This window comes from Chiloscyllium punctatum, chromosome 38 (genome assembly GCF_047496795.1).
Source record: "Chiloscyllium punctatum isolate Juve2018m chromosome 38, sChiPun1.3, whole genome shotgun sequence".
NCBI lineage: Eukaryota > Metazoa > Chordata > Chondrichthyes > Orectolobiformes > Hemiscylliidae > Chiloscyllium > Chiloscyllium punctatum.
In genome coordinates, this window is record NC_092776.1 from 56,670,968 (window position 1) to 56,694,869 (window position 23,902).

Consider the following 23,902-nt stretch of genomic DNA (forward strand, 5'->3'; position numbering starts at 1 on the left):
TCCACACTTCACTTTGGCTCTGGTGAAGAGTCATCTAGACATAAAACATTTGCTTGCTCTCTCTCTATTGATCCTGTCTGACCTGCTGTGATCTCTAGTATTTTATGTTTTCAGTACAGATTCCAACATCTACAGTAATTTGCTCCTGATTTTTTTTAACACAGAGGATGTAATGCAACATATTATCTGGGATGTTCAAATTTCTTAGCTATTTTAATCAAATATTTATGCAGCAGTATTCCCATTGGACAATTTAAGTTGAAACAAGAATTTCCTTACTGTACTTGAATAAATTATTTACAAATGTATTTGTTGTGTTTAAATTTAATTCCTGCTTTGGGATAAATGTTAAATGTAGCCACACTGTTTTCCAAAAGGGAGCTGTGCAGAAGCAAACTGCAGATTAAGCTAGGACAACAAATTCAATTACCCAAAATGCCCTATCATTGAGCAGAGGAAAATTTGATTTATCCTTGATTGTTGAGCTTGTGATCTGTCACGCTGTCATTTAACACATCCCTGCTTGACCTCCCATAATTTTTCTGACAAGAAATATAAGATATGCAAAATAAGATAAATTATGCTACAGCTTGAGTAGAGTTCAGAGTGGTGCTGGAAAAGCATAGCAGGTCAGGCAGCATCCGAGGAGCAGGAAAATCGACATTTCCGGCAAAAGTCCTTCATCAGGGATCATTTGTTTCGAGCAAAAGCCCTTCATTATTCCTGATGAAAGGCTTTTGTCCAAACATTGATTTTCCTGCCCCTCGGATGCTGCCTGACCTGCTGTGCTTTTCCAGGACCATTCTAATCTTGACTCTAATCTCCAGCATCTACAGTACCCACTTTCGCCTACAGCTTGAGTAAGCCATTTTGCCTTTCAGATTTGCTCTGCCATTTCATAGGCACCATTCAACAGACAGGAGAAAGTGAGGACTGCAGATGCTGGAGATCAGAGTCGAAAAATGTGGTGCTGGAAAAGCACAACAGGTCAGGCAGCATCTGAGGAGCTGGAGAAATCAACGTTTTGGGCATGAGCCCTTCATCAGGAATGAGGGGATGGCCCAAAGGGGCTGAGAGATATATCGGGGGTGGAGGGCTGGGGGTAAGGTAGCTGGGAATGTGATATTTGGGATGAAGATGATGGTGGTGAATGGTCGGAGAGGAGGGTGGAACGGATAGGTAGGAAGGAAGACGGATGGATGAGACAGTTCAAGAGGGCGGTGCCGAGTTGGAAGGTTGGATCTGGCACAATGTGGGGGGAAAGGAAATGAGGAAACTGGGGAAGTCAACATTGATCCCCTGTGGTTGGAGTGTTCCAAGGCAGAAGATGAGGCCTTCTTCCTCCAGTCGTCGGGTGGCTAGAGTTTGGCTTTGGAGGAGGTGGAGTGGAAGGGGGAGTCAAACTGTATGGCCACAGGGCAGTGGGATCATTTAGTGAGTGTGTCCCAGAGATGTTTTCTGAAACGTTCCACAAATTGGCATCCTGTCTCCCCCAATGTAGAGGAGACCACATCGAGAGAAACGGACACAGTAGATGATGTGAGAGCAAGTTAAGTTAAATTTCTGTCAGATGTGGAAGGGTCTTTTGGGGCCTTGAACAGAGGAGAGGCTGCAGGTTTTGCACTTCTCATGGTGGCAGGAGAAGGTGCTGGGAGTGGAGAGTGGGTTGGTGGGACTAGGGAGTCGCGGAGGATATGGTCTCTGCAGAATGCAGGCAAAATATATATCTAGTGGTGAGGTCTGTTTGTAGGTGGAGGAAATGGTGGAGGATGTTGCATTGTATCCAGAGGTTGGTGGAGTGGAAGCTGAGGACGAGGGGGTTTCTGTCCTTCTTGTGATTGAAGGGTTGGGGTTCAAGGGCAGAGGTTCGTGAAGCAGAGGAGATGAGCTGGAGGGCATTGCGATTGCAGTGGTGGGGTTCACCTTCCACCCTGACCTCCATTTTCACCTGGACCATCTCAGACATCTCCCTCCCTTTCCCTTTCCCAGACCCCTCTATTTCCAATTTCAGCAACTGACTCAACATGGACATCTACTTCAAACCCACCGACTCCCACAACTACCTGGATGACACCTCCTCCCATCCTGCTGCCTGTAAAAATACTATCCCTTATTCCCAATTCCACCACAGAAAATCCTGGATGGCCTCCTACTTCCAGGACCACATCTTTCCCTCCCATGTGGTTGACATGCCCTCCAGCATACCTCCTCCACTTCCCACACCTGCACCCTTGAACCCCACCTCTCCCAATGCAACAACGATAGAATCCCCCCGTCCTCATCTTCCATCCCACCAACCTCCAAATACAACACATCATCCTCCGCCATTTCTGCCACCTACAAACAAACCCCACTACCAGGGATATCTTTCTCTCCCCAGTCTTATCTACATTCTGCAGAGGCCATTCCCTTGTGACTCCCTTGTTAGGTCCATGCCCCTGACCAACCCACCTTCCCCTCCCAGCATCTTCCCTGCCACAGCAAAATGTGCAAAACCTATGCCCACACCTCCCCCCTCACCTCCGTCCAAGGCCCCAAAGGATCCTTCCACATCTGTACTTCTGCATAATCATCTACTGTGTCCGTTGCTCTCGGTTTGGTCTCTTCTACATTGGGGAGGCGGGATGCTAATTTGTGGAATGTTTTAGAGAACATCTCCAGGACACATGCACTAAACAACCCCACCTCCCTGTGGCTGTACACTTTAACTTCCCCTCCAATTCTGCCAAAGTCATGCAAGTCCTGAGTCTCCTCCACTGCCAAACTCTAGCCACCCCATGCCTGGAAGAAGAATGCCTCATCTTCTGCCTTGGAACTCTCCAACCACATGGGATCGATGTTGATTTCACCACTTCCTTCTGTTCCCCTCCACCCCCCCTCCTTTATCCCTGATCCAACTTTCCAACTCAGCACCACCCTCTTGAACTGTCCTACCTGTCCATCTTCCTCCCCACCTATCCACTCCACTCCCCTCTCCAACCTATTAACCCCAACCCCCACCTTCATCTAACTATCACATGTCCAGCTACCTTCCCCACTCTGCCAGCCCCCCCTCATTTATCTCTCAGCCCCCTTGGGCTACCCCCTCGTTCCTGATGAAGAGCTCCTGTTCGAAACATCGACTCTCCTGCTCCTTGGATACTGCCTAACCGGCTGTGCTTTGCAGCACCACGCTTTTCAACACCATTCAACAGATAGTTTAAGACTGGCACTAAACATTTCATTGACTCAAGTTATGGGAGCTGTGTTTTGAAGAACAATGCATCCAGATACAGGAGATGGGTCTAAGAGTAGAGAGATCAACATAGTTTTTCGGGAATTTAGCAGTAAACACTGGACATTACATTTATTTTGGATGGGAGGGAAACAGCGAGTCCCGCTGTGGTAATTTCCTCATTCTTGCCGAACTAACCCTGCAGCTCAAGAGATTGGTAGGGATCAAGAAGATGCACGTTTTTTAAAAATAATTTTTCAATTATTTTTTAAGGGAATTGTTCAGGAATATAATTGGAAAAATAGAGTGCTGAGTTCTGATCCCCAAACATCAATTTATTGTCCTTAAAATGCCATCAGTGCAAAAGCTAAGGCCGAAGCATTGGTATGAGTATTCAGCCAGAAGTGGAAGTGAAAGATTTCTAAGTTACTTATTGTCACATATCTCAAAAGATACAATGAAAAGTATTTTGTTGACACAATCCAGTGCCATTTTGAGTTACAAAAAGAATAAAAAGAAATTACTTGGAATTCACCTGGTGTACAAGGGGCCTTCAAACACAGCTCTAGGATTTCTGCAAGGTCTCTGCAAGGTGTCCCGTACCTCACTGAGTCCCCGCCCCAGTCACCGATTCACTCCATGTGATTTCAAGAAATGGCTGCAGGCACAGGATACTGCAGGTAATGTTCCATCTGCAACAGGTGAAGATTTTCATTGTTGTAAATCAGAAAAGTCCTACGGACCTTTCTTGTATTCTATGGAGGGAATTAACTGGTTTAATTGCCTTGGGGGAAAAAATAGTTAATTTCAGCTCAGGCTGTCTCTTGTATAGTCCACATTGGTTTTGAGAGAGTTGGCCAACCCATGTGATCAGGTGATATTTGGGACTATTTTATATCTGCTTTTGATCCTTCTGAGAAACCATTTCATTCTATGCAACTCATAGATACAAAATTGGATGATGGAATTCAAAACACAATTGTCCACATTTTATAACACTGACAACTGAAGTTAAAGTATTTAAAATAACAACAGGCATTAAAATTGAAGCAGGAATCTCATACTGGCAAAGTAATTATTTGCTTTGAAGCAGTAGAGCACCAGAAATCAAAGTCATTGCACCACCAGAACTATTTTTTTTAAAACACTAAAATGTGTGGCAACACTGTTTTTTGGGAACAAGTACCAACCAGAACATGAGTTGTGTTCTCGGATAAATCTAACATCTAGGATTTCCATTTCTTATGTACGTATTTATTAATAAAGTAATTCCTTACGTTTCACAATGATGTTAACTACTCTAACAAACATGATATGGGCTTTCTCCCTAATTTGCGAACAAAATAAAAATTCCTCTGCCACAACAAATTGAAGAAATTTCAGGACGTTTGTATGGGCATGGCACTCATCCACAAATGGAGCAAAGGTTTGCAACACATCATCACCTAAGTAATATGGGAATCCTTGCATAATTTTTGTAACAATTAGCAAAAGGCATCTTCACTGCAGGCCAGGGTTATCGACTGTCTAAGATTGTCCTGGAATGTCCAGGGATTAATAAATAATCACCAAAACGTGACTGAGTGTGACCTGGGAAAGAAAAATCATAAAAAGCTTTAAAAATGCTTGTGTCTTTTTTTTGTTTTTGTTTTTTTTTCAACATTTTCATGTGTCAGTTATACAATGTTGGAGTCATAAAGGTTGTTTGACTGGTTAGGGGATTGGGGTAAGAAGTACTTTGACTAAACCTCTGGGAAGATACCCAACCAGTGTTGCCAAATCTCCTGTCACCCCACTTCCGATCCTGTTTCTATCTCCAGAATATTTTGGAAGTGAATTTACAAGAATGCTCGGAGTTTACAGTTAATGAATTCATATAGATGAGATCCTACACACAGTGGCAGCTGGGCATGTCCCAGAACTTTCTTTAGGGCGGCACAGTGGCACAGTGGTTAGCACTGCTGCCTCACAGCGCCAGAGACCTGGGTTCAATTCCCGACTCAGGCGACTGACTGTGTGGAGTTTGCACTGTCTGTGTGGGTTTGCTCCGGGTGTTCCGGTTTCCTCCCACAGTCCAAAAATGTGCAGGTTAGGTGAATTGGCCATGCTAAATTGCCCATAGTCTTAGGTGAAAAGGTAAATGTAGGGGAATGGGTCTGGATGAGTTACTCTTTGGAGGGTTGGTGTGGACTTGTTGGGCCGAAGGGCCTGTTTCCACACTGTAATGTAATGTAATGTAATCTAATCTAATCAAAATATTTCTCAATGCTTAAAAGTAATAATTTGGCACTGATACCGATGATACACCTACGGATACTGATCAAACGTGTTTACAGCTGCAATTTTCACAAATCATCTTCTAATTGAAGTTTGTGTGAGAAATTTTAGATTATTTATTGGATCTGAGTATCTATTAATTTAATTAATGGCCTTAATAACCTTCAGAAAATGAGGACTGCAGGTGCTGGAGAGTTAAGAGTCGAAAAGTGTGGCACTGAAAATATAGAGCAGGTCAGGCAGCATCCGAGGAGCAGGAGAGTCGAATTTTCAGGCATAAGTCCTTAATCAGGATTTATGCCTAAAACATTGAATCTCCTGCTCCTCGGATGTTACCTGACCTGCTATGCTTTTCCAGCGCCACACTTTTCGACTTTAACAACCTAACAGTCCCAGTCTTCAAATCAATTAGTTTGGACATGCATCAGTCCTGTCCTCCAGATGTTTTGGATAGTCATGAATCTCTGAAGGAAGGACACAGACCAGTTTCTCTCTCCACATGTGCTACCAGACTAGCTGAGCATTTTTGCAAGCATGAAGTTTTGTGATTCGTTCTTTAAAACATTGGGTAAAGAAAGAGGGTCATGTGATCTGTTTGAAGTCTGCCTAAATTAATCTGGGCGGTTTTAAGTAGGACTTAGATTGTTTTACTAAGAAGAAAGCACCAGGTATTTATGCTTGGAGACAATGACAACCGTCCCTGGGTTTGCAATGAGTATAGTGATTCACAAGAAAATGATCAGAATGTTGGGTTGGAAAGAGCTGTAGTATGAACTGTGTATTTTGTATTGGAAGTAAATGGAGTTTAGGTCAAGAATAGCTAAGGTTTACTTTTATGTGGACACAAAATGTGTTTCACCTTGTTATGGGAAGAGGGCAGAGGAAGTAATTCTTTTTGCAATTAGGTTATTGGCTTCTCTACAAATCAGTAAGTGTCATAGACTGACAGCAGAAGTTCAGTTTGCCCAGCAGGGTGAAAAGGCTATTTGACTTTGCAAGCTACAACAGTTGGATGTGGGGTGGATACAGTTTCTAGTCAGAGAGAAGCATTTCTCAGTTTTCTTTGGATTCCAGGAGCCTTATTCTAGCAAGGGCATATATGAAGAGTCAGCAGAACAGTCTTTATTACAAATGGTAGACGAAGGAAACTCTCTGAAAACTGGAGAGAACTCCATGAAGACAGTCACTCAGAATTACCCGTTGGTGAAATAGGATTACACAAACACTTTGGATGGTGGGAGCTTAGAACAATATGCCCAGAATTTTCTGTTGTTCTCAGATTTTTTCCAGCAGTTGCCTTTAACCTCTGTTGAAAAAAATAATTTTGAATATAATTTGCAACAAAATTGACATGAGTTGAATTGCAGCTAGTTTAAAATAAACTTACCAATTGTAGCCCTGAAAGATAGTGAATTAAAACAGTGTTCAAAATTATGAGGGCTCTGACAGAGGAAACGGGAATGAATTGTTTTCATGAGCAGGAGAGTCAGTAACCAGAGGACACAGGTTTTTGGTCGTTGATAAAAGAACCAAAGGGAAGAGATTTATTTTACACAACAGTTTGTTATGAGTTGGAGTGCACTGCTTGATGGTTGTTGGAAGCAGATTCAATATTAATTTCAAATGTGAATTGGACAAATACTTAACGGGGAAAAATTGCAGAGCTGCGGGGAAAGTGCAGAGGGGTAGAACTAATGAGATAGTGTTTTCAAACAGACAGTATAGGCTACATGGCTTCCTTTTGTGCTATGCACAAAGGGAACTTGATTGGTTCAGTGGGAATTCTGTTGCCACTGAGTCAGAATGATATGGATTCCAATGGAAACTAAGTTCGTATAATTTATCTGTAAAATTCGGAGTAGTGTTGAGGGAGTGCTGACTTAGATTCTGACTTCTGAATGACATCAGGAACTATTCAGACTATTGTCTGAAATAAACTTAGAATTCTTTTCTGAATAACCAGATGAATATCAATATTAACTGGCAAAGCGAATGTATTATGTTAAGCTTGCTACTGAAAGATCAAATGTCAATGACATCAAATTGAAATGCAACTATATCCCAATTATACTGATTACAAAGGGTAGGATTACTGTAGTTAATAATTTACTTGATTATATTACAATATGTCAAATAAGAATGACTTTACTAAAAAGATACTTTAATGGATCATTGGAATTTTTTGGTATTTGTTAAAGGGAACTTGTTATCAAGCAGGAAAGACTTTTAAGCTGCTGTGCTAACTTGTTACAAAACCTTGACGCAGAGCTTTTCTTGTTGTGCTTTGAAATTATTTCCTCAGCACAAACTGTTATATCTAGCTATGTATGAACTCCTGAAAATCAATTTGGTTAGTTGAGAATTATATTTCAAAAATATGCATGCTATCCAATCTATTTCATTACATGACAGCAATGTTCATTTGTAAGTGGATTGGGAGAGAGGACACAAACTGAAGTAGTGCTGGGCGGGGAAAGAGGGATTTGGAGAGACCAGGAATTGTATTGGCCTTTTTGGGGGATTAGTGAGAGTCTTATGGGGGAGTATTGAGGGCATTTGAGAAGTTTCTAAAGGTGTCCGTGAACACAGGTTTATATTGTGGAAGAGATTAGAGAGGGAAGAAGAAGGCAATGAACTGTGAGGAGAAGGAGCATGTTGAGTTGAGATGGAGGTTCAAGTTACTGAGGGTGAGAAGTTGTTCAGTGGAGAGACTGAGTTTTTCCAGTATTTTCTGCTTTTATTAACGAAAACAAATGTTTGAGCTAAGATATCAAATTATGGTAATCTAAAGCTTAGTGAAGAGATGAATTTTAAAAAGAGAGAATTGGAGAAGTAGATGCTTTTGGGGAAGCAATTCAAATAAGGAGGATCCAGGCTGCATGTTTGGCCACTAATGATAAAGTAAGGGGAGATAGAATCACATCAGGCCAATTGGAGAAAAGGACATTTGGTGTTTCCAGTGCAGGATTAATTAGGCTAAAGGAGATTGCAGAGATAATGTAAATGAAAATATGATTTGAAAAGAAGGGAGAAACTTGCATTTATATATTGCATTTCAGAACATCTTAAAACATTCTGTAAGTACTGAAGTATTTTGAATTGTGTAATGTTGAAAACTGGTAACAAATTTACGCATAGCAAATTCAAACAGGCAAAAACCAGACAATCTGTTTTTGTGATGTACATGGAACGATCATTCTTGGCTAGAATAATATGGCTTACTTTTCTTTGAAAGTGTGCCATAGGATCTTTCATCTTAAACCAAGAAGGTCCAGACTTAATTTCTCATTTGAAAGACTGCACCTCAAACAGTGCAGCACTCCCTAACACCATGTTGGCATGTTTGCTCAAAACTATGAAACAAAATTATAATCCACAACCTTCTGATTCAGCAGTGAAGCTGAGCTACAATTCAGGAATTGAATGTCAAATTTGGCATATTGGATGAGAACCAATGTTGGAGACCTCCATTAACTCCAGGGTCATGGATTGGATCCACCTTGCTGATTTTGGATTTCTCCAGAGTACATATTGTCCAGCAGAAAGCCAGGCCTAACACCAGGATGACTTCTAAATTTTGAACAAATCAACAACAAAAGCCACATGCTGTGGTGTTAACATTTCACAGCATACAGAAAAACCCATACTTCTAGGTCTGTCATATGCGAAATGCTTTCCCCTCCCCCAAGCAAGTCAGAATGTTAACCCTCCCTCCCTCAAAAGGGCTTCATTTGTCTTACAATTGTGTACTCCACAACCACCTGATGGAGTAGTGCTTCCAATTAAACCTGTTGGACTTTAACCTGGTGTTGTGTTTTTTTTTAATAACTTTGTACACCCCAGTCCAACACTGGCATAATACTGGAAAGGATAACTCTGCTGTCTTTGCTGGCAGTCAACACCAATTGACCTTGTGAATTGATTATATCGGATACTCTATTCCAAGTGGTAATGTTCTTCCAAGAAGGGTCCAACCAAGACCACAAGGTTGCCTGCTCAGGTGGGTGGTGGAGAAAGGGATCCTGTGATGGTTCTTGCCTTTTTCCTGGGGTCATTCTTCATTTGCTGCTGCTTGGGATACCTGGTTGGCACCAGTTAAACTTGCAAAGCAGAGAAGATACAGAGTTTCCTACCTCAATACATAGAAGATGCCAGCCCTCCTTTTTGGGAGTAAATTGACTGCCTGCTGGTTGACCCATGGCTGCCCACCCATTAACTTGTTTGACTAAAACTTAAAAGTTGATGGGTAGGAACCAACTTCCCAACATGCTTGTGCTTTTTTTTTACCCATTTAATTTTCTCTACCTGTGACTGATTCAACCTGCTTACCAATATTGAAATTTCCCTACTATTCCTTGGTTTTGAATGACTGTTTTATGATTTCTGTCATATGAAACTCAAAAATTGACATTAATCAATTAAAAACAAAATAGCCAATGTTGCTTATCATGGGTAGGCATTTGCGATTTTTGAGAAGATTTGCAGCTCAGATTGAGGTTCAGGTTATAGGTTTAATCACTGGAAGCTTTGTTTTCAGACATTTCCACCCTAGGACCCCATCTACCATCCTTTGAGAAAGAGAACCAGAAATGATATCACACAGCTTAAGAAACCAAGATACATAAATAGAAAGCAGGACATATCATCAGTGAGCCTCCAGTGAAGTGCTGTGTTGTTACCGAGTATGTTGACAAAACATCTGAAAACAAACCTTCCAGCTCAGCGAGCAAACTTACAACCTGATAGATAGGGATGCTAAGCACCTGCATTTAATTCTGGGCAAGCTATATGAGGCAAAGACTGAGATAATTTGGGGTTTATACAGTGTCAAGGTAGGAGGCCATCAAAGGGAGATTTTGAAATGACAAGTGTGAGTGTATGATTCAATTTCTGAAGGAAACTAAATAATTAAGTCTGATATAAGAATTTTTAAAAACCAAAATGAGAGGTTGTCACTTCCTAATAATATGGATCACAGGAGAAAGTAACTTGCCATTTGTAATATAGTTTAAAAAGTTCAGAGAAGTTATCTTCACTGGAGTTGGGAAGAATGAGGGGAAGGAATCTCATAGAGACTTATAAAATTCTAACAGGATTAGAAAGGATAAACATGGGAAGGGTGTACTGATAAGGATGAGGAGAACCAGGATTCACCACCAAAGAAACAAATTACTGGGATCTATACTGAAAACAACAGTGATCACAGCAGGTTAGATAGCGTCTATGGAGAGAGAGCAAGCTAACATTTCAAGCCTAGATAACTTTTTATGGGAGTCATGTGAAGATGAAGAGTCATCTCGTCTCAACGTAAGCTTGCTCTCTCTCCATGGATGCTGTTTGACCCACTGTGATCTCCAGCCTTTGTTGTTTTCTTCATAGCCTAAGGATATGGCTTGGGCCATTTAGAATTGAGAAGTTTCTTTATCCAGAGTGGCGAGCCTGTGGAATTCTCTGCTCCAGTAAGCGGTTACGGCTAAAACATCAAATATTGCCGAGAAGGATTTCAATGCAGTTTTTCGGACTAAAAGATATGGGGGAAAATGTGGGAACATGGTTTTGGGATGGATCATCGTATGATTATGAGCATATTAATTGGCAGTGGGATGAACGATCTATTCCTACTCCTATTTTCTGTGTTCATATGACATTCCCACAAAAAAAATGTTAAATGTAGCTGTTTTGTTTTTGGGCGCTCCAATGCAACTAGATGACATTCAATATTTACAAAATGCAGAACATTCCACGTCAGACATAATCATTTGAGGGCAAAGCATTTCATATTGAAAATTATAGGAGGTGTAGTTGAATGAAATGACACGTTCCACAATGTGTGCAGGGCTGGGGCATCTTCTGGTGTGGGGTTTGACCTCATTGACATTGAGAGTGAGAGCCTGAGGTTGGCTTCTCTGCTCCAGCCTGCCCCACCTGGCAGTCAGGCAGCATTGCAGGAGGCAGAGGGGCGGGTCAGTTCACAATTGACAGGCCGTCCGCCCAGTCAGAGCCGGACTTTGCAGGCGTAACCACGGTGATGTGTCGGTTGTCCAATGGGAGGCGGATGGGCCTGGGGGCAGTGGGGGAGGTTGACGGAGAGTCCGAGTGAGGGTGGCGGCGGTGAGGAAGCGTCAGTGTGCTCGCTCCAATGGTGTCGTGGATCATCTCCAGGACTGTGGTGTAAGTGGAAGCGGCGACAGTTCTGGGCTGAGTTTGGGTCGGGGGAGGGGGGGTTCGCCGCGGTATCAACTCCTTCCCAAAGCGGCGTTGGTTAGCTTCGGCCTCCGCTGTACAGCCAGGCCGCTTGAGTAAGGCCCTGAGTCCGGTCAGCGCATCAGGCGGCGGCGGCCTGACCCTGAGGCAGCCTCGCTGTGTGGATCATTCCTCCAAGGAAGATGCTCACGAACACACTGCGGGGGGTTTCGTCTCTCCCAGTCCCAGGAACCGGCCACGAACGGACCGACTGCTCCAACTTGTAAAGAAGCCCCTCCTAACCCAGCAGCAAAATGCCAAACTTCTGCGCAACACCTCCATTCAAAATGGGCTTTGTGTGTTTCTTCTTGTCGGAGGTTAGTGAATTGTGTTTTTGTTTTGGCGTCATGCCATAGGGATATGGAGCTTTTCTTTTACACAAACAAGAAAGCCCAAAAGCAGTGGAGACCAGTGATAATTTTCAGTTGTTGGCGCTTCGAATAATGTTCTTTAAATTGATAGTATATAAAAATAAACGGAGGAAGTCGGCCGCAGTCTTTGGATTGTTTATAGAATCTACTGGCGAACTACGAGTTGCCGATTTATTTCTTACCTGCCTTTTTTGTCGTAGGGTGTTGGATAAACTTGATGCTGACTTTGTCTGTTGTATTTGGCACTGGCAACAAATGTAATAACTCTCCTGAGGTGGTATCCTTTCGTATAGATGGAGCTGGTACACGAATGTTAAACGGTGGCTCAGTGGTTAGCACTGCTGCCTCACAGCGCCAGAGATCCGGGTTCAATTCCCGATTCAGGCGACTGACTGTGTGGAGTTTGCACGTTCTCCCTGTGTCTGCGTGGGTTTCCTCCCACAGTCCAAAGATGTGCAGGTCAGGTGAATTGGCCGTGCTAAATTGCCCATAGTGTTAGGTAAGGGGTAAATGTAGGGGTATGGGTGGGTTGCGCTTCGGCGGGGCGGTGTGGACTTGTTGGGCCGAAGGGCCTGTTTCCACACTGTAAGTAATCTAATCTAATCTAAATTAGTTTATCTTCACTTGAGTTGTGCTTATATCCATTAAATTTTCCCCGAGTTGACTTACCAATCATAAAAGTTATCCCGCGTGATTGTTCTAAATAATGTCAGCACATTGCAGTCGGTATTATAATTGTATTTATGAAACTTGAATGCAGCAAAATGTCCCAAAGTGCTGACGAGGCACAACGAATTGTATGGAGTTAAAAATCGAGACAATTAGGAATGTTGACTAAAACTGTGTTGGAAATATTCAAAGATCTTGGATGGAAGTTTGAATGATAGGTCTTGGTGATTGGCACTGCTGACAGGAACAGTTGAAGGGAGGTGGGAGTCAGATGAATGTAGAGTTCTGTGAGAGGGTTTTGGGAAATTATAAAGATAAAATAGTGTGAGTTTGAATATATTTAAATTAGCATGTTGGGTAAAGTTGTCAATGGATGCTATTGAACATTGGGATCTGGGTGAACTGGACTTGAATCGGCGACAGGAAAAGTTAAGGGGAGGTGACTGACTTGTGGTAATGTCATTAGACTATTAATCCAGAAACTCAGGTAATGTTTTGAGGACTTGGGTTCAAATCCTGCCATGGTGGATGGTGGAATTTTTATTCAATTAAATAAAACTCTGGAATTAAGAAACTACTGAAGAAGCCATCCTTTCAGAATTTGAAAGGGTCAGAAAAACCCTTCTGTCTCACTTTACAGAAGGAAATCTACCAACCTCACCTGGTCTGGCCTAAACATGACTCTAGACACCAATAAAGTTGATTCTGAAGTGGCCATCATCATTATCTCTGGATACGCCCTATCCCACTGGCAGGACAGACCTAGCAGAGGTGTCAGCATCGTGGTATACGATTGGGAAGGATTGCCCTAATTAGCTGGAATGTTTTCTCTGGACCCCATGAAGTGTCTCAACTTCAAACATGGGGCAAGGAAACCTCCTGCTGATTACAACATACTGTCCTCCCCTGGCTGATGAATCCCTCCATGTTGAACAATACTTGGAGGAAGCACGGAGGGTGCAAAAGATACTCTGGCTGTCGCTCAGTAGCAGCAAAACTGAGGGAGCTGGTCAGGTCCTAGATACTAGACTGGGTCTGTAGTATGTGGTGAGGGAACCAACAAGAGGGAAAAGCATACCTGTCTTTTCCAGTCTACCAGCTGCAGATGCATCTGTCCATGACCATATCGGTAAGAGTGTGGAGACAAGTCTCGTGCTCACATTGCGAATACCCTCCATCATGTTGTGTGGCATCATCACAATGTTAAATAAGACAGACTTTGAACAGATTGAGCAACTCAGAACTTGCACATCTATCAGGCAATGTGGTCCATCAACAGCACAATTGTACTCCAGCGCAATCTGTAACCTGATATGCAACCCTATTCAACCATCACCATTGAATCAGGATTGATCCCCTGACTCAAAGGAGAGTGCGGAAGGGCATGCCATGAGCAGCAGTGGACATACTTAAAAATGAGATATATACATGGTGAAGTTTGCATACCAAACAATGTAAGCAGCAAGTTTTGGGCAGAGCTAAGTGATCTCACGACAAATCCGAGGTAAGCTCTGTAGTCCGACCGCATCCAATTTTGGATGGTGGTGGAGGATTAAACAATTCACTGGAGGAGGAGGAGGCTCCACAAATATTGCAAACCTCAATAACAGAAGAGCCCAACAAATATGCAAAAGATAAAGCTGAAGCATTTATAGCAATTGTCAGTCTGAAATGCCAAGTCCCCATCCCCACCACCTCCAGTCGTCCCCCTATTAAAGGTTCCAGTCTTCAGCCAATTTGATTTTGCTCAACATGGTATCAAGAGTGGATGGAGGCACTGGATACTCCAAAGGCAGTATCATCCTGACAGTAGTACTGAAGACTTGTGCTCGAGCACTTGCTGTTCCAGTACAAATACAACGCTGGTATCTGCCCAACAATGTGTAAAATTGCCCAAATATGTCCTGTCCACAAAAAAAGGATAAATCCAAAGCAGCCATTTACTGTTCCATCAGTCTCCTGTCAATCAATAGTGAAGTCATGGAAGGTGTAATCAGCTGTGGTATCAAGCAGCACCTGCTCAGCAATAACCGACTCAGGGACACTCAGTTCAGATTCCATCAGGGCCACCCAGCTCCTGACCTCATGATCGCCTTGGTTCAAACATGGATAAAGGAGCTGAATTCCAGAAATGAGCTGAGAGTGGGGTGGGTTGGGGTGGGGGGGGGGGGGCGAAGGAGAAATGGCCTCTTGAATCGCCTTCTGCACCATGTTGTGGTCAGCTGACCTGCACATCTTTGTTGGATTGTGGGAGGAAACCCACCCAGACACAGGGAGCATGTGCAGCCTCCAAACAGGCAGTTGCCCAAGACTGGAATTGAAGCTGGGTTCCTGGCGCTGTGAGGCAGCAGTGCTAACCACTGAGCTACCATACCACCCCACAAGGAAGATGGTTGTTGGAGATCAATAATCTCTGCGGGAATTCCTCAGAAGTGTCCAAGGCCCAATTATGTTAAGTTGCTTCATCAGTGACCTCTGCTCCATCATAAAGGTTGGAAGTGGCTATGTTCATGAATGATTGCATGATCACCATTCGTGAAGGCTCAGACACAGAAGCGTAGCAGTATCTGGGCCATATCCAGGTTTGGTCTGACAAGTAGCAAATAATATCTGTACCACACAGATGCCAGGCAATAAATATCTCCAATAAGGCAGTCTAGCCATTACCCATTTTGATTCACTGAAACCCTTATTATCAGCATCCTTAGGGTTACCATTGACCAAAAACTCAACTGGACTCGTTATATAAATGTCGCGGCTAAAAGATAGGTCAGAAACTAGAAATTCTGCAAGTTAACTCATCTGACTTCACAAAACCTGTCCCCCATCTACAAGGCACAAGTCAGCTGTGTGATGGAGTAGTCTCCACTTGTCCAGCAACACTAAGGAAGCTTGGCAAGCATCTCACTTGATTGGCACCACATCCACAAGCTTCCACTCCTTCTACCACCAATGTTCAGTCGTAACAAGGTGTACCATCTAAAAGATGGTCTGCAGAAATTCACCACAGCTCCTTGGGTTCCAAACCTACGACCAATTCCATCTCAAAGGACAACATGAGATATCTGGGAACACCCTGCAAGTTTCCCCCAAGCCACTCACTGTCCTGACTTGGAAACGTATCGTCATTCTTCCATTTGCTGGGTTAAAATCCTGGAATTCCCTCTCTCAGGGCATTGTGTCAACCAGTAGCATGTGGACTGCAAAGGTTCAAAAAAAGGCAACTCGTCACCACCTTCTGAAGGGTAGCTTAGGGGCAGGCAATTAAAAATGCTGGTCAGCAGAACTGCCCATGTGCCATGAGTGAATTTAAAAAAATATGAAGAATGTGAGTATTGAAATTTGGGTAGTAGCAATAGATAGGATAAATTAATCACGTTGGTAATGTTACCGCTGGTCTTTGCATTTGCGATGAAAATGGTAGTTTTAATGCTCAGCTGAATGGAAGGGATGTGATTAGTGACTGGGGAATAGAGTAGTTTGGGACAGTAGAAAGTTGGGACTGTAATCTGGAGAGTAAACTGGTGTGTCCAGTTGCAAGTGGAATTTGCTCAGAAAATGTAATTGCCTATAGTAATTTTGTATGAGGAGTCAAATCTTGATAAGCTTAAAATAATTAACAAAGAACCAGATGACATGAGAGAAAACACTGTTTGAAAGGGAGAAACTTTTTAATAACTCTCGAGGAATTAGACAAATGCCTTGAGAACATTTCAGAGTTTGAGCAAAGAACAGCTTGGTGAGACTAATAGGATTGTCCTTTTAAAATTTCTGGCACAGCCATATAAGGCCAAATTTCCTCCTGTACTGTGTCATTCAATGAAAATGGCATGATAACTGTCTCAATACTGGGCAATTATAATCTATTCTATAAATTATTCCTTTATTTCTATCAGTACAAACAAACTGTGGTGACTTTTTTTTTCTTTGTGCCAACATGGTGAAAGAGTATATCTTGTCTCAGTTCAATTCCCCTTCCCATTTCTACTCTGACATGTCCATCCCCAGTCTCCTCCATTGCTGCAATGAATCAAAATTGGAGGAATGGCACCTCATCTCCTGCTTGAGTTCTCCAATTTCAAATAATCTTACCAACCATCCCCCACTCCAACTCCCTTTTCAGGCCCGTCTCCTCCTTTCCATTCCTCCAACTGACCCTTCTCTCCAGCTACCAACTGGATTCATTCCTCCTCCTCTTGACCATCTAGGTTGTACCCACCACCTGTACTTACCTATCCACTACCTGACCACTCTGACCCTCTTCCCACACCTCCTCTCCTCACCACCAACACCCCCCCCCAAAATCTGCATCTCCCCCCACCCCCATTCCTGAAGAAGGGTTATACCCGAAACATGACTTCTCCACCTCCTGTTGCCAGGCTTGGTGTGTTCTTCCAGTCTCCAGTTTGTCTATTTTTGTATTCCAGCATCTGCATTTTTTTTTGCCCTTAACTGAGTTCACTAAGTGTGTGGCACAGCTGAGCCCACTTCTGCTGTTAGCTTGTATTTGAATGTGAGTTATTCCAAACAGTCATAGACCTGTATAAAGATCTTGTGCCACACTGGTAGTGTCCAGACTTCTGAGCCAAGATCCAAGATTCCTGGCTTCAGGTCCCACCTCTAGAAGTGTATGACAACATTCCTGAATAGACTGGAGAGAAAACATCTAGAACTCTACAAAGTGAAGTGTGGAGTACAATCTTAAACTTAATTGCACAGAAGTGATAAAGTTTTAGAGTATTTAAGACAGGAGGATGCTTAATCATACCTTTTTAATGTGCAACTTTTTCAAGGCTTTTGTACGGAGACTAATAGTCTTAATCTTGTTTTAGTGATTTCAGGGTGCATTCATTAATGAGTTTATGGGTGAATGTAAAATGATGGATAGAAACCTGAGAATTTTGCATTGCACTGCATGCAGACTCTACTTTCAGGAGCAATGACAATGAACGCTGACTATTCTGTCACCATTATAACAAAATCTAGGCTGTTCTAATGATTGTGGAAAGGGGGCCATTTTGCATCTTGTGTTTGTGCTTATGTTGTTCAGGAGCAAGGGTTGAATATTCAGCTGTTGATCTGCAACAAAATGCTGCACGCCATGTATAATTAGATCTTCTGGTCTTCACAGGGACCACGAGAAGTGTCGCGTTACTTGAGCGTAATGTTCCTGAAATGCAGACAGCATATCCTTTGTTTTTAATTGGGAATTTGTTTGTTTGAATTTGACTATTTAATTGAATCCATGGGGAAAAATAAAACAAGCGGTGTGTGAGACAGAACAATAAAGCAGTTAAAGGCTGGTGCAGATTGGTCTTAAGAATCCTTCAGAGCTATGTGATGTCCATATTATTTTTAACTCCTGTTATCTGAGTGATTTAGACTATTTGTCAGTTTTAAGTATTTTTACTCTGTCTGTCCACATTTGATTTTGTTCACGCTATAATTATACTTGTCAGTGGAGACTGAACTAAAATTATAGCGTGGCTAGTTTATGCAGTCTATTTGTGTTGTAAATGTAGACCAATTAATTTACAGTGGATTCATGAAGATAAGGACTGAGAAGTGTTACTTTAAAATAGGTACAGAATTGTATGTCCACCCTCTTGTCCAGTCACCAGTTGGTCTCTAACACCTGTTTTGTTTGCCAATGGTCGTAAATCCCCATTTGAAACCCAATGTTAATGACTGACTTCACAAAATCTTACAATAAGTTAATGCATATCCTGTCTCAGCCTCTCTTGTGTTTTGTCCGTGCGTTTTTGCTGCTGAAAATGTCACAGAATTATGGCTTTACAGTAAATGTAGCAGAGTCATCGCTGTTCCCAGGAGGAGACATTCATTTTGTCTTTCTGTGAAATGAACTTGTATCCTTCGCTGAACAGGTCAGTAGATGTGATTTCTTCCCGTGTAATGAAAAGGTGTTTATTTCAAGTAAATCTTTGAGCTGAAGTCTTTGTTCGCTTGTTATTTGTTTTTTAAATTCTTGGGTTTCCATTATGAATGAACATCAATTTGAAGAAATACTCTGAATTTGATCGCAGTTTTTGCAACTTTATACAATTAATTTCAGGCAGATCTGAAATAATAGTTTTATTAAAAATCTCGTGGTTCTTAGACATTGTTTCAAATTTTCAGTTGAGAGTGTTAAGTTCTGCAATTTCGAGATGTTATAGTTTTTTTTTGCCATGACTACATCTGTGTCTTCCTAATGTGTATAGTTATGTTCTTTTTTTTCCTCTAGCATTGTTGTTGGTTAAACCTCTTTTCCTCAAAGCAGTTATCATTGAGTAATGATGCGTCAGCACTTTCATCTGACGTTAGTCATTGAGTCATTGAGATTTACAGCATGGAAACACCCTTTGGTACAACTTGTCCACCCTGACCAGATATCCTAGATGAGTCTAGTCCCATTTGCAGTTTTTGGCCTATGTCCCCTCTTAAACTCTTCCTAAACCCATCCACATGCCTTTTTAAATGTTGTAATTGTACACGCTTCCCCGGACCTTACCATTAAGTCCTACCCAGATTTGCTTTTCCAAAATGCAGCACCTCCCATTTATCTAAATAAACTCCATGGTTGCAGCAGCTTGCTCCTGTCTCGGTGCAGCTGTTATCTGTGGATTTAAAGGAGCTCTTTTTTTTTCCTCAGACTCCTATGATGTGGACATTTAAAGTACTTTACCTCAGCATTGCAAAACCCGAACCTTGCTTCCACTCTCCATGTTGCCAAATCTAGATTGTTACCAATGCTTCAAAATCCCACTTCAGGTTGGCCTCCAGTTTTTGTTTATATAAGTACTTCAGAAAGTTAGTACCATTTTTTTCATGCTTTCAAAGTTCCATTTGCAAATGCTTGATGGATTCCATGTCTCAGATTCCCTCACTCCAGTGTTAAGTCCAAATTTTTCCCCACTATTCTCTGCCCATCTGTAGGTGTCATCAATGCTTGTCTTTCTTTGATCTCAAACCTTGTGAATAATTTGAAGTATCATCTCTTTCAGCTTTTGCCTCCTGCATGGCCCAATAAAGTTATGATTTTCTGCTATCATCTGACCTCTGCCTAGGTTTTCTCTGTATGCATGGGATCACTGTGTTGCATGCTCAGACCCTATTTCCATTATTTTATTTTTGTGCTTTGCAGTTCGGTGAAAAAAAAGTTTAAGATGTGGAAATTGAAGGGATCATAATACCTATGTACTACATTTGCTTTAGAGAGGAGATATGCAATGGCAAGAATTGCGCAAATATTTTAAGGATGAAAACATTTGCAGTTCAATGCCAAAGTATTTTGACCCTCTATATGAAGAGACCAAGAAAGGGTGACAGTGACATCTGCAAGCTGACTTTGTTTTCCTTCAGGAACAACTTGTATTGAAGATTAATTTCCTGTGAGCAATGTGTATTTCCCTGCATTATCTTCTGACTATCTGGCACAATGTTATGGAAACTTCATATTAATATTTGATTTGAAGTTAGCAGATGAATGCATTCAGCCTCATCATGTTTGAACAAGTTTACAGCCAAGTAGTACTTTATTGCAGTTTTAGTAGTCAAAATTCACTCCGCAGCTGTCAGTTTTAAGCAATTGGTTGCTGTTTAGCATAACTTTGCACTATTCTTGATTGGCATAAGTGAAAAGAAACTGTGTGGGGCCAGATCAAGTTTATTTTTGTTTATGTAGCAGTTGCTGGTTGCTGATTGTAATGAAGATTGAAGGGTCTCTTGCAGTGATATGATAAACGCTTGAGTTTACTGATTCTCCTGAGAAAGATACTGCTGTAGTGTCGTTAATATTTCAAGTGAATTGAAACAGATGGACTTATGGTAGTTGAACTGGTAATGTAACATTCTTCAAATTCGGGTGGTGACCAGTTTGATTCAGAGTACCCTTGAAAGTTTTTACCAGAGCCACCTGGAACTTAAAGACTTTGTGATTTAAAGCTTTTTTTTTGTTGTTTCTGATTAAGTTGGCTTTTTTTTTAAAGCAAAAGTGTATTGTCTTAGATCCAAGGAAGAGTGTGGTTTGAATTCTGAAATGCAATGATTGGATAGCTATAAGTATAAAGATTGCAGCATGCAGTCGGTTGAAACTTGGAAATCATCCCCACAGAAAGCTGTGGGTCCGAGGAAGTTCTAATCAAATTACTGTGCTAGTCAAAACCAGTATCTGAAAAGTCAGTGAGACAGTTTAAAATTAGAGCTGTGGAAGCTGGAAATAATCTGAGCTTCCACAGACTTGTTAGAACAAAGAAAGCAGACTATATTCATAAACGTTTTTGATTGATCAGAGCAGCTGAAACCAGAAATTGAACCTGTTTAAAGTTAATGCTATAGTGTGAAACATTCCTGTATACTGTTTTACCAACAGTTGGAACATAAGGAAGGAGGCTGGGGCATCTGCTTTCACATTGACACCAATAATTTCTTTTGCCAGAAAGAGGTTTTAGTAAGTGTGCTGCTACTGTTTTGAAAAAAAGATCTCGTTGCATAATTATGTTCTTGAGGAAATAATGGAACAAGAAAAAGTTTGTGGCAGAACATGCATCTGTATTCACGCGTCTGTATTCACAGATCATCACCTTATCTCAAAGCATCTTTTCTTTAATACAAACGTATACAAGTTCCCAAAGTGGTTCCTGGTCTCTGCAGTCTGTTGTTGTTGCCCTGTTCACATGTTACAAAGTATGAAAAATAACTTGGCTTATTATCTTTCCTTGACCCTTGTTGCAAAGTAAGGATAGCAAAGTTCAGTGACATGTGGAAGTTGGAAATGCTGCACATTGCCAAAATCTCAGATTTTCTTCACTGGTAACTGGCAGGTTATATTAAGGTGGACAAGTGGATGTAGTGGACTCAAAAACCTTTGGTAAGGTGGCGTATGAGATTTTCCTACATGTCAATGAAACAAACTGCTGACAATACAATCTGGGTAGGAGAGTAAGCTGTGATGAGAAGACAGATTGCAAGAGGATCTAGACTACTGAAGTGAGAGGACATGGAGCTGCACAATGGAACTTCATATGGAGAAATGTCTATTTTGATAGGAAAACATGATAGCATGGTGATTTGTTTTTTTTGGCTGTCGGACTGATATATGTTTCTTGAGAATTAAAAGCAAGAGGGTTTGTGGCTATCGATAAAAACAGCAAATGTTGGAAATATATTTGTCAACATTTGCAGAGAGAAAGAGAGTTTGGTTGAACCCATTGTTTACAAAACATTGCAGGTATTAAACATTGTCTGAATACCTCTCCACCAGTTCTGTCAGACCTGCTGAGCATTGCCTACATTTTGTGAATTTAGTCCACTGTATTTACCTTACCTTAGTCATGTCTTACCTCATCCTTGTTTTGGTGTTTCTAAGCCTTTCTCAGGAGTTGCAAATGCAGCCACACAACATGTGCCTCTTTTTATTTGTGCATTGCTCAATTCCTGTTAAAAATTTTTTTTATCCAAGGTGGTCATAATTTAAAGTTTGTTTCTTTTGTTCTCACTGGATCCTTGCTTATCTGCCATTCTTACTGTTAATTTATTCTGTCCATGTGTTGTTATACATGGCAAATGTCCGGCATTTTCAGCTTTGTTCATCCCACAAGATCTGTGGTTCTTGAATGTAATTCACAGTGGGAAGGCACTGACATTATATGTAACTGTTTGTTTGAAGATAGCTATGAAGCATCTGCATTGATGTTTTCTTTCAAAACTTGAATCTGCAGTTTTAATTGATGTAACGTGTCCCGTAATCTGGTTGTGAAATGCATTTATCAGACAAGTTGTGTGAACATATATCCTTACACAGGAGACTTTGTTCCTTTTGTATGGGAGAAAATAACTGAGCAAATGACAAGAGGAAGCATTCAAGAAACTCTGTTCTGTTCTGGCAGTATCTGGAGAGATTTGAAGTTCTGGCAGTATCTGAAACATTTGAAGTTCATATGACTGTTCAGAAGTTCTCTCTCCAAAGGTGTTGCTAGACTTGTTGAGTTTCTCCACTGTGTTTTCGTTCTCACAATCAGCATCCACAATATTTTGCTTTTAAAATAGCTGAGCACCTGGTTCATTTGAATTCGGGCCATTTTTAGCATAATTTGTGTAACAGATTTGGCTGCATTCAGGTCAACTGTGGTGTAATACACAATCTTCTGACTGAGTACAGTGTGTGGTTGGGAAAAAAAATGATATGTCAAAGGTCGTTGTCTGCAAGTTCCGTGCTAACTTTGATAATGTAAGACTTGTGTATAAAAGATTAGAGTTTTAGTTGAAACCAGAGTGAAAGCATGGCTTTGTTCCCATCTGGTTTTTCTGGCAAGTTGCCATTTGTCTGCATACAAGATGTGCGTGCTCAAGCCTACATGTTGGCTTGGGTTTGAAGTGTAGTTCATACTCAGTACTTGGGTTTTTAAAGCCATCTGAGAAATGCGAGTCTTGAGGTTACAGCATTTATTGATTTGTAGAACAAACATTTCTAGATGTCTTTGCATCCACCAAAGTGTGAAAATGATTGTGAAGGCCGATATTTAAATACAGAAGTGTTTAAGATATATCTGAAGAGCTTGAAGAACATTATTGCTGGGAATGAAGAATCGATTCAGTGTTTGAATACCTTGTTTGGAACAGAGGCAGATGGGCATATATCAAGTCATAAACAAATTACCCATTATCTCTCTTGTACCATAAAAGTAGCTTATCATTTTCTCACCAATGTGTTGACAAATGGTGAGTGTTGTTTTACTTAGAAGTCTGGTGTAGTGAGCTTGGAGAAAATGTTTTGTATTTGAATGATGGGGGATCATATTCTGTACTTAATGTGGGGGGAGAAAACCTTTGATTAGTAAGACAGGAATTGATGTTTGTCTTCACTTGGAACATTTCTTAAGTATGTTTTTCGTTCAGTATGTATAATCAAATGCCATGTGCTAAATTGCATTTTTGGTTGTTAATCAAGCAGTTGTTCATTTGATCTCACTCTCTTGTTCATATGTTGTATAATCTTGAGTTAATAATATGCCAAGATGGAGAACAGTGAACTTTTGATCATTTTCTATGCTTTACACCTGTGGAACATTAGATCTCAGCATGGAAATCAGCAAGTTGGAGCAAGATATATGTCTGCAGCAAGCAGGAT

The 23,902-nt window shown here is 41.4% G+C and overlaps 1 protein-coding gene across 2 annotated transcripts in view; it reads left to right on the plus strand.

Moving 5' to 3' along the window:
- The first annotated feature begins 11,543 nt into the window (after window positions 1-11,543).
- The window catches only part of reep3b (receptor accessory protein 3b), a 54,032-nt gene continuing 41,673 nt past the window's right edge, over window positions 11,544-23,902 (plus strand). The window contains exon 1 of one of the 2 annotated variants that reach the window (XM_072557950.1): window positions 11,544-11,662. In XM_072557950.1, the coding sequence (XP_072414051.1) occupies window positions 11,631-11,662 (32 nt within the window). In that variant the 5' untranslated portion in view covers window positions 11,544-11,630. Of the gene's footprint in view, window positions 11,663-18,500; window positions 18,660-23,902 lie in introns of those variants that run through there. The other variant, XM_072557951.1, reaches the window with a different exon arrangement.